The sequence below is a fragment of the Ictalurus furcatus genome, chromosome 9 (genome assembly GCF_023375685.1).
Source record: "Ictalurus furcatus strain D&B chromosome 9, Billie_1.0, whole genome shotgun sequence".
NCBI classification, from domain to species: domain Eukaryota; kingdom Metazoa; phylum Chordata; class Actinopteri; order Siluriformes; family Ictaluridae; genus Ictalurus; species Ictalurus furcatus.
The window spans coordinates 5,298,710-5,314,070 of record NC_071263.1 but is presented as its reverse complement, the minus strand read 5'-3'; the positions used below and the strand labels follow the sequence as shown (position 1 = coordinate 5,314,070).

Sequence of the window (15,361 nt, the reverse complement as noted above, 5' to 3'; positions counted from 1 at the left end):
ATTGGATGTCACTGGATGAAAGGATGAGACACCAGTCCCATGACAGGTTACCATGCACATGCACATTCACACAGCATGTTGGGGGCAGTGGTGCCTTGGTGGTTAAGGCTCTGGGTTATTGATTGGATGGTCGCGGATTCAAGCCCCAGCACCGCAAGGCTCTGGGTTACTGATCGGATGGTCTGGGGTTCAAGCCCCAGCACTGCCAAGCTGCCACTGTTGGGCAAGGCCCATAAGGCTCTCTGCTCCCGGGGCACCGTATCATGGCTGACCCTGCACTCTAACCCCAACCTCCTAATATGCAAAGAAAAAAGAATTTCACTGTGCTGTAATGTATATGTGACCAATAAAGACTCACTAGCTAGCAAGCCATCCAGCTTTTTGGACAGTGAGAGGAAACCGGAGAACCCAGAGAAAACCCATGAGAAATCTACTGCTATAAAGTAGTATAAAGATTATGATGCTCATGCTGAACATCTTTTCAACACACTTACTCCTGATTGACTTTATAGTACACACTTACTGTATATATTGTATATTATAATGGATATTATATGGATTTTATATACAGTGGGATTTATAATTTATAATCCCACTGTCCGATGTTGCCCAGAAGGTTTGACTCAAGATTTCCTCTTCATGTCATCTCAGGGACTTTTTTTCCCCTTTTGTTACTCTAGCCTCTGTTATAGATCTAAATATAACTCTACATCAAACAAACTCAACACAAACTGCTTTGTGTTAATGCCTATTCATAAAAACGCTATACAAATTAAATGGAAATGAATTGACTTGAATACGGTTAGTAGTGTATGACCACACAACAAAATAAAAGCAAAAAAAAAAAGTTGTAGAGAAAATATCACAATAATGAACATGGCTTTGGTCTGAAGCCCCATAACCGGAGCTGTCCAAGGTACTGAAGCGAGGTTTTATGTTGAGCTGGCAGCTTTGACAATATAGTGGTTGGTTGGCTCCCTGGTAGTTATTGGGTCTTCTTGAAAGGGCACGATGAGTCAGCTTTCCCAAGCTTCTTTCACATACTAAACACTGTGATAAACATTTCAACTCAAAATTATACATAACTACCGTTTTATTTTTTCTCTGATTCCTTCTAGATCAATATAATAATGCCATAATAATTTTAAAACGATGACAATGTGGAATGCAGTCAACTCCTAAATCATTAACAGTTCATAAAAATGTCCAAAGATTTATATTTTTATATTGTACTTGCATAAGAAACACATGCATGAAATGTTTTAGTCAGTATTTAGCTTTCAACACTATAAACTAGGATATCTAGATAAAGTGAAAAAAAATTGTCGGTGTTTAACAGTCCTTTCGTAGCTCAGAGCTCATCTAATTGATGGATATTACTTTGTAACGGGGTCAGTCCATCTCAAGTGGTCCAATAATTGTAAAGTTGGTTGCTTGACTGTTTTAAATTTTTCTTTTTTTTTTGAGGGATCACCTCAATGTATTGGCATTGCAAAACCACCATTTTTTAAATTTTTATTTTATTTTACTTGGTTTAACTACGACAGCTATCTTTATGTTATGGCACACAATAAATTTTGGTTATACAGCTGTTTACGGAAACCTCAAGATCTCAGCTTAGGATGGTCCTAACTGTTGTCCTAGGTGTTGTTTCTCTTGTGATAAAAGCAATAAGTGACTTCTGAGTTGTAGGATTTTCCCCAGATTTCTACTAGGCCTAGCTCTGTACCCATTGGAATCACAAACTCAAAATTATTTCAGCAGAGTGCTACTATAGAGGATTTATTTCTGTGACAATTTCAGGATCGAACTTGGTCCCACACCAGAGATATTCAACCCAAAATTGAGGGCAATTTTGGCTAGGCTGAACTGAGTAAAAGCATAGAAGTGTAATTTCAAAAGAGACCTTTACAGGTATTGGGAATTTCGCCATATTTGCCAACAACCAATGGATCATGCATACAGTAACAATCCTTTTTGAGCATGGAGAACATCAACTACATGCGCATCTCTGCTCAGAAAATATCACCCGAAAGTCTGTTGTGGAGTTAAGGTATTTTAGTTGACTGTGAGGCACCAGTTTAAAAGAACATTTCAAAGGGTAAAATTTTAAAGTTATCTGCAGGTGAGAATCAGTCAAGTGCCGACACTTATCTTAGTTGAGGACAATACTCATTCAAAGTCCCATTACTGTACTCTACTACATATGAGTACCACTCAAATTACTGATGCTATTTTTTTTTAAAAGGATGAGAATTACTCAGGGTTGGATAATGTTCCCGATGGAAGACACTCAGACGCAGGCTCACCACAGAGCACATGGGGTGTAATGACACAACATTTAGTCTGTAGACTCAGGTGAATGTGAATGGTGAACTCCATGTAACTCTTCCCTATGTCGCCCAGTAGGTGGCCACAAAGTGTGTTGAATGGCATTTAATGGAAGAAGGTGCCTCTTGGCCTGTGTTCACATATACCTGTTCAGTACATCCTTTACCCAGTGGGTTTATGCATCCTTACACAGCGGAGACCATTTACGGCACTTAAATTTGTACATGTACATGTTGTTTTATATAAAAATCACAGATTTGTTTCATCATATTTACTGAACGACTGAGTCTTTTTTTTTTTTACGATTTACCAATTTTATGATTACAAATACACCTTTTTAATTTTACGATTAGAAATATTTTCAGACGATCACCTTTAAGGACGGAAAATATTTTAAAACATGAAATGATCTTTGCGATAATAGGATTGTGCCTTGATTGGGATTTGAACAGGTTTTTCAGGAATCATGGGGTGGATTTAAACCTCTTCCAGAATCGCAAGCAATAGAGGTGGCCAGTCTTTTACAAGAAAAAGTGAATGTCTTTCTGACCTGAATATAAAATTGTGCTGGTGTTCATGAAATATTAATATTATACCAAGTTTGACGTCCACCTAGTCATTTCAGGCTTCTTGCATCTGAATTGTATCCTGATAAGATTTTAAGCAAATGCATTTGAACTTCAAATTAGTCTCCAGTTAGACATCTGATTGCCGTCTCGTTAGTAATATGCAAATCATAACATCTGCCTACTAACTTCCTGTGTTGTACCTCCAGTTGTTTCCGACAAAAGGGTTTACATATAATATAGACAAATACTGTATACAAAAGTTTAACTCTGCTCTCAGTTTAACAAATGCCTCCTTAAATATTGAGAATTAAGGCTAGATCTCTGTGTTGCAGGTTAAGTTTATTCTGAGAATAAGGAAGTAAAATAAGGAGCATGCAGAATACACAAAATAGATCATCCTCCTGTCTTTACCCCTTCCAAACTCCTCGGTGACAGACTGAGTTTCTCATCTATTTTTTGGTGGTTTGATGAGCTTCTCTCGAAAATGATGAGAACGAATTATGTATGTAAGCGCTAAGATTTTGTGAGATTCATGAAATTCCTGAAAGACACCTGGGGGTTTTCAGCATGCTGGTTTCTTGATTGCTCACACACTGTTTATCTCCTCCGGATTAATGGGCTCCTTCTGCTCTGGAATAGAAAATCACAAACAAATTTACAACCTGCTGAGAGTGTAACAAAAATGCCCAATTTTTTTTTATCAATTTTTTTATGATGCAAATGAAAAGATGAAAAGGCAAACAAGCAATGGAAAACTCTTGGCAGATTTTCGGCACCTTCATCTTCTCTCAGAAATGAGTGTAATGGTTGATTGAAAGGATTCCCCATTACCCTCCTCAGCCAGCTTCACCCCCTCATCTGACAAAACAACAACCAGGAAAAAAGATAAAAGCAGAAAAAAAATGACACAAAATCACTACAGAATATTGTGTTTTTTTTTTTTTTCTTTTACAACACTGTTTTTCTGTTTGCACCATCTAACTGTGAATGGAAGATCTTTATATTTTTTGTAACACATTTTATGGACTGTAAGCTTTTAATAGACTTGTTTGAAACGTCACTTTGTAAAATCAGGACAAATTTGATGAGAAATATTTAAAAATATATAATATAATTAACAATTTGGAACAACATGTATTTTACAGTTTAAACTTCAGTACATCTGAGACAGTTTCTATTTGTGATTGAGAGAGGGGGATAAAACCTTAGTCAAGAACATTAAACTCGTAAAAACACAGGACTGAAACTGATTCATTGGGATTATATGTCATGAATGTACAAAAATAGCCCATAACTACTATATAATATATATATATATATATATATATATATATATATATATATATATATATATATAATTTTTTTTCTTAAAGCAATTTCAGTATATACCATTTTATACACACACACACACACACACACACACACACATATATATATATATATATATATATGTATATATAATTTTTTACATTTTTTTTCTTGAAGCACTTTCAGTTATAGGCAAAGAAAAGTAATCACAGGTCCAAACATCGCGAGCCTTGACCGATTTAGAGAAAAAATAGCAGTGAGCCGTATGAGAGCCGGAAGAGTCGACTCTGAGCCAAGTGATCTCAAATGACTCACTGAAAAGAGCCGATTAGAGCAGTCATTAGAATGGCACACACATTTTCACTCCAATTTCAACGCACACACTATCCATACACTATCCTAGATCCGTGTTTACATTATGTAAACTGTATTTCGAGCAACTTCCTGGTCTTTCGTGTAAGCAGCCTGCGTCAAGCCACGCCCGCTCACTATAATAAGCCATGCCTTGGTGGGCGTGTCCACTCGACACTTCTCAGGATGTTGTGAAAACACAGATGCCATGTTTTGTGCTCAGTAGTGATCAAGACGGCGTTGGGGCTTTAGGCCATTTTCAAGACATGAAAACCAGAGAATTATGGAGAGTCATGTGTGCTGTTTAAAAGACATAGAGGACGTGACGTCAAACTCTGCTCGCAGTGTGCAGCTTGAGAGGTAAAGCACAAACTTAATGACGCTTCAGACGTGAAACTCTAGCTACGTGGCTATGCTAAGCCGGAGCAGATCTGCATTATTTACATTCTAGGGCACTTTATAACTGCTGTCCAATGCTCGATTATATTGCATTATTGAGGGAATAAAATTATCAGCATCGACAGTTTGCGTTAGCACCCACATGCAGCTACTCATGTGTCACAAAGCTCTTAAACTGATTAAAGCTTCCACATAGGACGGCTTGCCTGGGGTTTTTTTTTTTTTTTTTTTAAGTGAAGCATATCTACTGCATGCTTAAAGGTATAATAGTCAATATTTTTCATTCCTTACTAGTACAAATAATGTTCAAAATTATGTATAAATTATTTAAAAATAGTTTAAACTATTGTCTCAGAACAAGATTATGTCGTAGCAGGAAAAAAAAAAAACCAACAGTTTGGAAACTGTCTTCCGGTCCGGAAGGTTTGTTTATATTTTCATTGGCATTGTCTAACTAAATCTACCTGAACCAAAGTAAATCTGGGGGCGTGGCTTTGTGTACATGGGTGGAAATTGGGGCGGGTTCAATGAATAAATCACTTGCAATTGGGAAAAAAAATCCCTTGGAGTGTGATTTACAGTCGTGCTCAATTAATTAATCAGATAGAAGAAAGACAATGTTTGAATTTTGATTTTATTTTGATTTGTGATAAGTCGCATGAGTCAGAACTGTCAGTGATAATAGTAATAAAATAATGCCTTGTTATTTTGCCCTGCTCTTAACAGAACTTGTGTACCAACAGGGCAGAGGTCATATTTGATGCAGGGGAAAGTATCCAGCTGTTATCAAGTTGTCTAAGCATGTTCTAACACACTCTGTAATGATATTGTAAACTTAATAAACTTTGAGCTTTAGCTCTAGTCACTATAACCTCCCATATTTACTTTCAGCATGACTTAGATTTGTTGTTAGCACTAGATATTGCTTACTAGTATGGTGTAAATCATATTAATTTAACTTCTTTTTTTTTTTTTTTTACAGGACCAAAACCTTGATCGAAGAGATCCGTGCTTTGATCAAGAACAATGAGGCAGAGTATTGCTCCTTCTGGAGGCCTGTGCTCCCCTGGGGGGGTGTGTACACGATACGGGCTGGTCAGAAGGCTGTCTCTTGTATACCCCTGTACGTTAAAATCAATCTGAAAAACACCTGCACCATCGATGGCTTCCTCATGCTCTTGTACGTCATCCTGCGGGATAATCAGACGTTCCGCCGGGAAGTGGGTTTGTTCTTGGGGAAGCGCTTTGTGGAGCACTTTCTCTATCTGATGGACTCTTACGATTACACCACAGTCAAGATTTTGTGGATCTGGGACAGGATGTCTAAGCGTCAGTACCGCTCCGAGATCCATCAAGCCGCTCTGGAGATCGACCTTTTCGGCAACGAGCATGAGAACTTTACCAAGAATCTGGAGAACCTGATGTCTACCATGCAGGAGAGTTATTGTACTAACTGGTGCTGTCCGTCTCGTTTCCAGGAGCTCCTTCAGAACACCATAAATATCAAGTGAGAGTGGCATTGTAAACCCTGATGAATGTATGACTAAATGGGAACAATCTTTACATATGATACAGAATATTTAATCCAAAGTGAATTATTAGTGAGACAGAATGAAATCCAGGCATCTGGTGCTTAAGTTCCGCAAGGCTTAGTTTCCCCAGCTGACCCTTAAGAAGTACAAAATAGTTGTAAGAACAACTAAACAGGCACGTTCACATTAGAGCTGTTCGCTGGGTTTAAAAAAAAAAAAAGGAATTTGAATTTTTGTCACTGGATATAATTAATCTTTCGACCCTCCAGACCAAAAAATGCAACAAACAGCATTAAAGTATTGGAGGTTGTCACAGTTTAATTGATGTATTTAAAAAAATTGACAGCCCTAATTCATACAGAGGTTACAGAAAAGGCTGCTGCTAAACACAAACATTAGAGTAAGTGCAACTAATGATCACAGTAGTAGTGAGTTAAACTGACATTCCCTCCAGGTTTTCGCGATTTTGAGATGCCAGTAACAATGCAAAATCAAGCAAACTTAATCAAGCAATGTTTGGAGGAGCTTGCAATGTTTCTAAATTACCTCAGATTTCCTGCAGATTTGGTCTGAGACGCGTCATGCGGCGTCATCTCGACGTATATTCAACCAAAGCCTTCGATTCACGTGTGTCGAACATGAGTACAGCTAAAAGGTCTCATTTACTAACAAACATCACTGCAACAAACCATGCAAAACAATTTCGTGCAATTCGCCAATTCAAATTAAAAAAGCCACGTAAACCTCTGCACATTACATCACAAATTTTGAAAAAAGCTGGCGCAAAATCGAAAAAAAACTGTCCCTCAGTGGTGGAATGAACTTCCAACCTCAATCCGGACTGCAGAATCTGTCACTATCTTCAAAAAATAGCTAAAGACCCATGTCTTCTGTGAACACCTAACTAACCCTTAAAATGACAACCCCCACATTATCCTAAAAAACAAACAAAAAAATAACTTACTCTGGCTCTTTCACCTCTACTCTGCGCACTTTGCTTTTCTAGAACTCAATTAAAAGATCTTGTATGGTAGCACTATTTGTATTGTTCTCCGCCTGATATATCGCTTTGCTTGTATTTCCTCAATTGTAAGTCGCTTTGGATAAACGCGTCTGCTAAATGAATAAATGGAAATGTAAAATCAAGCATTATCGCCAAAAGAAAACTCTTCGAAATCCTGCACAGACTGAACTATAAATGATACACAAACAAGTTATATAGTTTTAAAAAAATTAAACTTGGCTCTAAAATTCTCTATAATTAATTGTTTATGTTACGGTTTATTAAGCTTACAGCGGAAAATATTCGACTGTAAACTACCATGGCTTCTTTCCAAAAATGAGACCAATTACACTCCCTTACTTCTCTGATATTCTATACTTCACCTTTGCTGTGGTTTTCGTTGCTCCCCTCGATGCCCTGCCTGATGAATAATAAGGCTCAGCTGTCGAGTGCTGATACAGAAAGACCTTAAGGTGGCCTTCGAATGGTCTGTTATGGCTCCTCTTCACGTGCTCAGGCATAATGTTGCTCTGCCGTGCTTTCCCTTACACAGAAGGCACTTGTGATCTGAGTGTAAATGTCACTATGTGTATTACAGGACTAGACTTTAGTGGGAATTGTTGTCCAGCTACTAGCCTAAATGTCATAATTCAACTTTTAAAAAGTATACAGTGGGGGAAATAAGTATTGAACGTGTCAACATTTTTTTTTCAGTAAATATATTTCCAATGAGGTTATTCACATGAAATTTTCACCAGACATCAGTATTAACTCAAGAAATCCGGAAATATAGAGAACACACAACATTAAAGTCCATAAATAAAGTTATGTGTAATAAAGTGGACTGACACAGGAAAATAGGTATTGAACTTCTTTCCCCCACCGTAAGACAGTTCAGGGTCATTTGTATATGCAGTTTTCTGCTATTAGCAGTAGCAGTCGTGCTGTAATGAGAGTTCCAATGTCACAGTGATTTTATATCCGCACTTCCTCTCTCCACAGCCCCCCACATGAGCTTCCTGATAGAGATCCTATTCAATCAGCAGTGGATGAGTTCTTCTGTCCAAAGATAGTCCTCTGCCACGAATATGGGTGAAGTATTATTATAGGTCTGAGACACACCCTTACAAAGGGGAAAAAAAATCTAGAACCCTTGTCCTAATCGTTGGGGAACCTTTTCAAGTTCTTACGTAGAACACACCAACCAAGTAGAACCTCACACAGTGACGAATCCTTCCCTATCCAAAGAGGAACTTTTTTTTTTTGTACTTAATTTGTTCATTTACTGTTGATACATCATCTGCTAACATAATATAGTGATTTTTTTCTATTTTGCTGTTTTTTTTGTAGGTGTAAAGGACTACGAGAGTTCTCCCAGAGAGAGTTCTGCCACGGTGCTCCTCCCTTCATCATCCTGAACATGCAGATGTGGAAATCTGAGGACCTTTCCTACGTTCCGTACCATTTGGCTTTGTCTGATCACAGGTGTTTGTCCTGATTTTCTCGACTTCTCGTATGTGTTTATATGGTTTAACATCGTTGCGTAATATAATAATGCGATTTGATTAGAAAGAGTGATCTATATTTTGATACTGCATATTAGATAGAAACGTTTTTTTGATCCTCATTTTAAAAAAAAAAGTGAAAGTAAGACAATATTAAAGCATGAAAGAAATAGCAAACGTATTAAAATGCTAATAAGTATGATGTGTCATGATTAGTCACAGAACAGGTTTTAGGATTTAGCCTGACGTGAGCTGCTTTTCAGGAATGCGTCACCACACTGCGCTGATCCAGCATACTGCTAACTAATCTACTAACAATCTAGATATATGTTCTTTTTTTTTTTTTTTTTTTAAACAAAAAATCCATCATTTTCTCTCTAATTTGGTCTTGGCCAACAGCTATCAACTGGTGAGGGTGAACGCTAACATGCTTCCTCCAAGAATGCACAGGGCAGCATAACAGCATAACTGAGGTGATGCAAAGTACACCAAATGGCTTGGGTTTCAGCAGTAAGATCCAGAAACATTACATTCTGAAAACTTATCAGAGTAGCTCCTGCTATTTTGCTCCCTATGAATTGGAAGGTGTTTGTTTAATAAGTCTCTGTAATTTTTTTACTTGAATTACGTTTGTGCGAATGTAAAACGCCGTGTCCCGTTTTCTCTCTCTGTTTCAGTCGCACTTCCTGTGTTCTCACAATTCCATAGTTATTTATATTTCCATATATTTCCAAAACGAACGCGGTGAAAGCTTTAACAGATAAGCTAGGGTTAGATCCCACTGTGTTCGTCTGATTGTGTCTGAATGAGCACATTATCAGCTTCAAAAGTTTCATTACTTTTGTTTCCTGAATATATATATATATATATATATATATATATATATATATATATATATATATATATATATATATATATATAATATTGTCCTGACTATGGATTGACTAATTTCCTTTTTTTTTAAAAAAAAGGTTGCGCTCCCTAATGTGGCCTCCCTAAAAGGTTTATTAGTATAATGTTCTGTATGTTTTTGAAGCTCTTCCTCGGCATGTTAAATAAAATACACCGTTTACATGCAGAACAGATAAAGGAAGGAGAAGGCTACACAGACAGTATGGCAAAATATGGCAGATTAATCCCATAATGCAACACAATGTGATGTTGATTCCCAAGCCCTAATGTCTGGAACTATGCTTTTGGGTCATGATGTGTGTGTGCATGTGTGCGTGTGTACATGTACAGTGCATCTGGAAAGTATTCATAGCGCTTCACTTTTTCCACATGTTATATGTCATGTTACAGCCTTATTCCAAAATGGATTAAATTCATTATTTTCCTCAAAATTCTACAAACAATACCCCATAATGACAACATGAAAGAAGTTTGTTTGAAATCTTTGCAAATTAATTAAAAACAATGTACATAAGTATTCACAACCTTTTCCATGACACTCAAAATTGAGCTCAGGTGCTTCCTGTTTCCACTGATCATCCTTGAGATGTTTCTACAACTTGATTGGAGTCCACCTGTGGTAAATTCAGTTGATTGGACATGACTTGGAAAGGCACACACCTGTCTATATAAGGACCCACAGTTAACAATGCATGTCAGAGCACAAACCCAGCCATGAAGTCCAAGGAATTGTCTGTAGACCTCCGAGACAGGGTTGTATTGAGGCACGGATCTAGGGAAGGGTACAGAAACATTTCTGCAGCATTGAAGGTCCCAATGAGCACAGTGGCCTCCATCATCCATAAATGGAAGAAGTTTGGAACCACCAGGACTCTTCCTAGAGCTGGCCGCCCGGCCAAACTGAGCGATCGGGGAAGAAGGGACTTAGTCAGGGAGGTGACCAAAAACCCAATGGACACTCTGACAGAGCTCCAGCGTGTCTCTGTGGAGAGAGGAGAACCTTCCAGAAGAACAACCATCTTTGCAGCACTCCACCAATCAGGCCTGTATGGTAGAGTGGCCAGACAGAAGCCAATCCTCAGTAAAAAGCACATGACAGCCCACCTGGAGTTTGCCAAAAGGCACCTGAAGGACTCTCGGACCATGAGAAACAAAATTCTCTGGTCTGATGAAACAAAGATTGAACTCTTTGGCCTGAATGGCAAGCGTCATGTCTGGAGGAAAGCAGGAACCACTCATCACCTGGCCAATACCATCCCTACAGTGAAGCATGGTGGTGGCTGCATCATGCTGTGGGGATGTTTTTCAGCGGCAGAAACTGGGAGACTAGTCAGGATCGAGGGAAACATGAATGCAGCAATGTACAGAGACATCCTTGATGAAAACCTGCTCCAGAGCGTTCTGGACCTCAGACTGGGGCGAAGGTTCATCTTCCAACAGGACAACAATGAATTTTGAGGAAAATAATGAATTTAATCCATTTTGGAATAAGGCTGTAACATAAAAAAATGTGGAAAAAGTGAAGCGCTGTGAATACTTTCCGGATGCCATGTATATCTCCTTTAGAATTGTCTATATTTCTGACCTAAAACACCATCAGATTTTCACCCAAGTCCTAAAAGTAGATAAAGAGAATGAGACAAAAATATTACACTTGGTCATTTATTTGTTGAGGAAAATGATCCAATATTAGCAGCAAATATGCAGCAAAACAGACCCAAACCATGATACTACCACCACCATGTTTCACAGATAGGATAAAGTTCTTATGCTGGAATTAGTTCTTTAAATAAAACAGGGCGCTCACTCCACTCACACCTGATTGTCATCCCATTGACTGAAAACACCCGACTCTAATTTCACCTTCAAATTAACTGTTAATCCTAGAGGTTCACATATTTTTGTCACTCATAGATATGTAATATTGAATCATTTTCCTCAATAAATAAATGACCAAGTATAATATTTTTGTCTCATTTGTTCAATTGGGTTCTCTTTGTCTACTTTTAAGACTTGTGTGAAAATCTGATGTTGTTTTAACTCATATTTATTATATGTATTTACATATCTATACACATATCTATTAGGTCAATTTGTGACACTGTCTTTATCTTAATACTTAAAAAGATATTAGTTTTTCATTTGAGGGGTGTGGCTAAATGCGAAGGCACAGGGTGGCAGATGGAACTCTTGAAACAAGCTTTGCCACTCCTAATCTGATCTAAGAACACTTCTCTGAGAGGTTTATTATATGCCTTACTTTTATTACATGCAGAAAATTTAGCTGACCCGGATTTTTATCCAACGAAGCCGACACTAACATCGATATGTGTCGTCTTCTTTTTTCCACAGGTACTCTCTAGAGGGCGCCACTCTCTTCAACAGGGAGGAACATCACTACTCTGCGGCGTTCCAAATCGATGGGTACTGGATGCACTACGATGGGCTTCGGAGCGACAACTTGATCTTATTGAACAAACCACCGGAGCTGCTGCTTCTGTCCTCCCTGGTGTACGTGCGCTCTCATGAAAAATGACACGCGGAGGTGTCCTGTCTTTTCCGCGTGGATTTCATTCCATCCAAGATGGAAGCCACTTGTTTATTCAGTTTGTCTCAGCCTTCAAATGAGTTACATGGGGTATGAGTGTTGTTGGCTGGAATGGAAACCAGCAGATAAAACTCTGCTTGGGAATAAGACAGAAGACTGGAAATGCATCATCACAAAGTCTTTGGATTCTCCTCCTTTCCTCGTGTCCTTGCTTGTTAACGTAGTCGCCGTAATCCTTCTTGTATATTTACCCAGACAGTTAACTCAAGGATACTTTTATTACAAACATTCTCTATTAACAACTGCAAATTTTGTAATAATAATAAGGATAAGTTGTAGGGTTTTATTTTTTTTTTACTCTAAAGAAATAATGCTTTTCTACTTTCGTAACAAATGCTACAATTCGGTAAAGCCGAGTTAAACCGCTTCGACCTTTTTAGGTCGTGCTTGGAATCCAAGAGTTTGTAAATGGACTGTAATAGTTCTGGGCTGGTATGCGAAACTTTAAGAATGTTACCTTATAGAAGCACAGAACTTCTCTGTGTGTTCTGCTAAAACATTTATCATAAAAACAACAACAAATCATGCACAAATGTCATTTTCCTAAAGGAATTGTTTAAAAAAAAAAATCACATTGAACACAAAGATCCAGTAAATCAGAAGACTCTTCTGCAATCCAGCGATGATTTAAAAGCTTTCATAGCATCCGGATATTTGGCTGATCCATACACTTGGCAGCAATGTTTTTAAGTACGTTACTCAGAAACAGCCAGAAGTGTGACTGACTAGAGCAAGTGATTAATCAACACCAGAAAGAGCTGTTAGTTTGCACAGCGTTATATAATTGGTGTCAGAGAAAAGTGCCAAATGGAGTTCTCAGGAAACAAGGCGAATAATTGTTTTGTCCTCATTATGAAATAAGAGTTCTGTTTGCTGTGGAAGAATTTCACAGATGTTCTACTTTCCTACAAAATGTTAACGCATACTATCCCTGAATTTGGATGTAACTGTTAATGTTTGTTTGTTGGCACCATTGAGTAAGGCGTGTTTAAAATTTGATATTTTTTCTTGATTCTTGCTCATATATTACTCAAGCCTTCTTAAATACGTGTGTGAGAACCCGTACAGTCATGAAATGCGATTAAGCAGCATTTTAAAATCATGACTAATTCTGGCCTGTATGAGTAATACTTACAATAACTGTCAGTTTCTAAATGTTTCTTTTCTAAATTTCAGTACACAACTTGGTTTACACAAAGATGGCTATATTTATAATTATTACCTAAAGAATTTTTGCACTTACTTTTAATTAAAAAAAAAATTAATTGTATTCATTACTTGTTTTGCCTGTATTGTTTTGTTTTGAGGAAAAGCACCAATGAGTGATGAGTAATCAAACAGGAAATCGCATTAAGCACTCTTGAATGCAGTAAATGGCTTCTTAGTGTTTTTTAATAGAATTTTCGGATGAACTTTATATTTTGTTATTGAATAAGGGGTTGTTGAAATGTCAGTACGTCTGTAAAAAAAAATAATAATAATGCATCGGGTTTAAACCAGGGGTTCATGACCCCATTCACCGTCTCAAGTGTTATTACAGTTAAGGTCATAAGTTTTCCAAGAAAAAAAGAATTATCATAAAAACTGCATTTTTTGTTTTTTATTTAGTTCTGCCCTGAATAATCTATTTCACATAACGGATGTTTACATACAGTAAAGTCCACAAAACTAACTGAATTTACACAAATGAACCAGTTTAAAAGTTTACACTCGATTCTTAATACCGTGTGCTGTTAGCAGGATGATCAGCGACTGTGTTTATGTTTTGTGAGTTGTTCATGAGTCCCTTGTTTGGCCTGAGCACTTAAACTGTCCACTGTTCTTCAGAAAAATCCTCCAGGTCCTGCACATTCTTTACTTTTCCAGAATCTTCTACATATTTGACTCCTTTCCAACAGCGGCTATATGATGTCAAGATCCATCTTTTCACACTGAGGACGACTGAGGGACTCGTACACAACTATTACAAAAGGTGCAAACGTTCACTCATGCTCAAGAAGGCAACACGATACATTAAGAACCAGGCGGGTGTAAACTTTTGAACAGATCTTTTTTTTGCTTAAAGATTTTATTTTTTCATTTAGTACTGCCCTTCAGAAGCTACATAAGATGTATGTTTCCCAGAAGACAAAATAATAACAATTTACACCGATCATCCTGTTCAAAAGTTTATACCCCCCCCAGCTCTTACTGTATCATGCTGCCTTATTGAGCATCAGTGTATGTTTGCAGCAAAGAATGTGCAGGAGCTGGAGGGACTCGTGAAGAACTATCACAAAACATGAAAACAGTTTTGAACAGGATGATCAGTGAAAATTGTTATTATCTGAGCCGATTCTGTGCTGTAACTTCAAGCTGCGTTGTATTCCGAACCAACATTTGCACCAATGTCTCCATTACTTCACTGTTTGGATTTGGATTTCCCAACATGACGTTGAACATCGCTGGAAAACTGCGAGCGAGAAAAGAAACTCGATCTTTTGTCTTTCGGGATTTAACACCAAACCTTGACGGTTATGTTTCAGACTGTTGAAATTAAACGCCATCGTAACAGCGATAGCAACAACCTCCCTGTGAGCTTTTTTCAGTGATACGTTATTGAAAAATAAAAACAACAACAACGCACACAGGAGATTGCCTTTCGAAGCAGGCATTTATTTTTCGACTGGGTACAACTGCACCACACAGCTAAATAAACTGGCAGAAATGTGTGCTCATTCTCTCTCTCTCTCTCTCTCTCTCTCTCTCTCTCTCTCTCTCTCTCTCTCTCTCTGCTTGCTAAACTGAAAAATAAATACTGCATCTATTGATCAAGGTTAATCTTTTTTACTTCCAGTAACAAT

The 15,361-nt window shown here is 37.7% G+C and overlaps 1 protein-coding gene and 1 long non-coding RNA gene across 4 annotated transcripts; one reads left to right on the top strand and one right to left on the bottom strand.

The window, feature by feature from the left end:
• Nucleotides 1-2,440: 2,440 nt before the first annotated feature.
• On the bottom strand, nucleotides 2,441-4,590 carry LOC128612885 (uncharacterized). The gene is made up of 3 exons (XR_008386816.1): nucleotides 4,524-4,590; nucleotides 3,677-3,758; nucleotides 2,441-3,530 (listed from the first exon to the last, which is right to left on the bottom strand). It is a non-coding gene; the product is annotated as an uncharacterized LOC128612885 (long non-coding RNA).
• A 153-nt stretch (nucleotides 4,591-4,743) lies between these two features.
• c9h14orf28 (chromosome 9 C14orf28 homolog) lies at nucleotides 4,744-14,970 on the top strand. 3 transcript variants are annotated; one of them, XM_053632956.1, is made up of 6 exons: nucleotides 4,744-4,919; nucleotides 5,941-6,465; nucleotides 8,496-8,585; nucleotides 8,844-8,978; nucleotides 9,398-9,471; nucleotides 12,263-12,351. In XM_053632956.1, the coding sequence occupies exons 1-5, from the start codon at nucleotides 4,843-4,845 to the stop codon at nucleotides 9,456-9,458; spliced, it is 888 nt and encodes a 295-aa protein (XP_053488931.1). In that variant the 5' UTR covers nucleotides 4,744-4,842; the 3' UTR covers nucleotides 9,459-9,471; nucleotides 12,263-12,351. The 3 variants fall into 3 exon arrangements, with proteins under 3 accessions (XP_053488931.1, XP_053488929.1, XP_053488930.1); XM_053632954.1 differs by lacking the exon at nucleotides 9,398-9,471 and having other exon boundaries at nucleotides 12,263-14,970; XM_053632955.1 differs by lacking the exons at nucleotides 8,496-8,585; nucleotides 9,398-9,471 and having other exon boundaries at nucleotides 12,263-14,970.
• The last annotated feature ends 391 nt before the right edge of the window (nucleotides 14,971-15,361 follow it).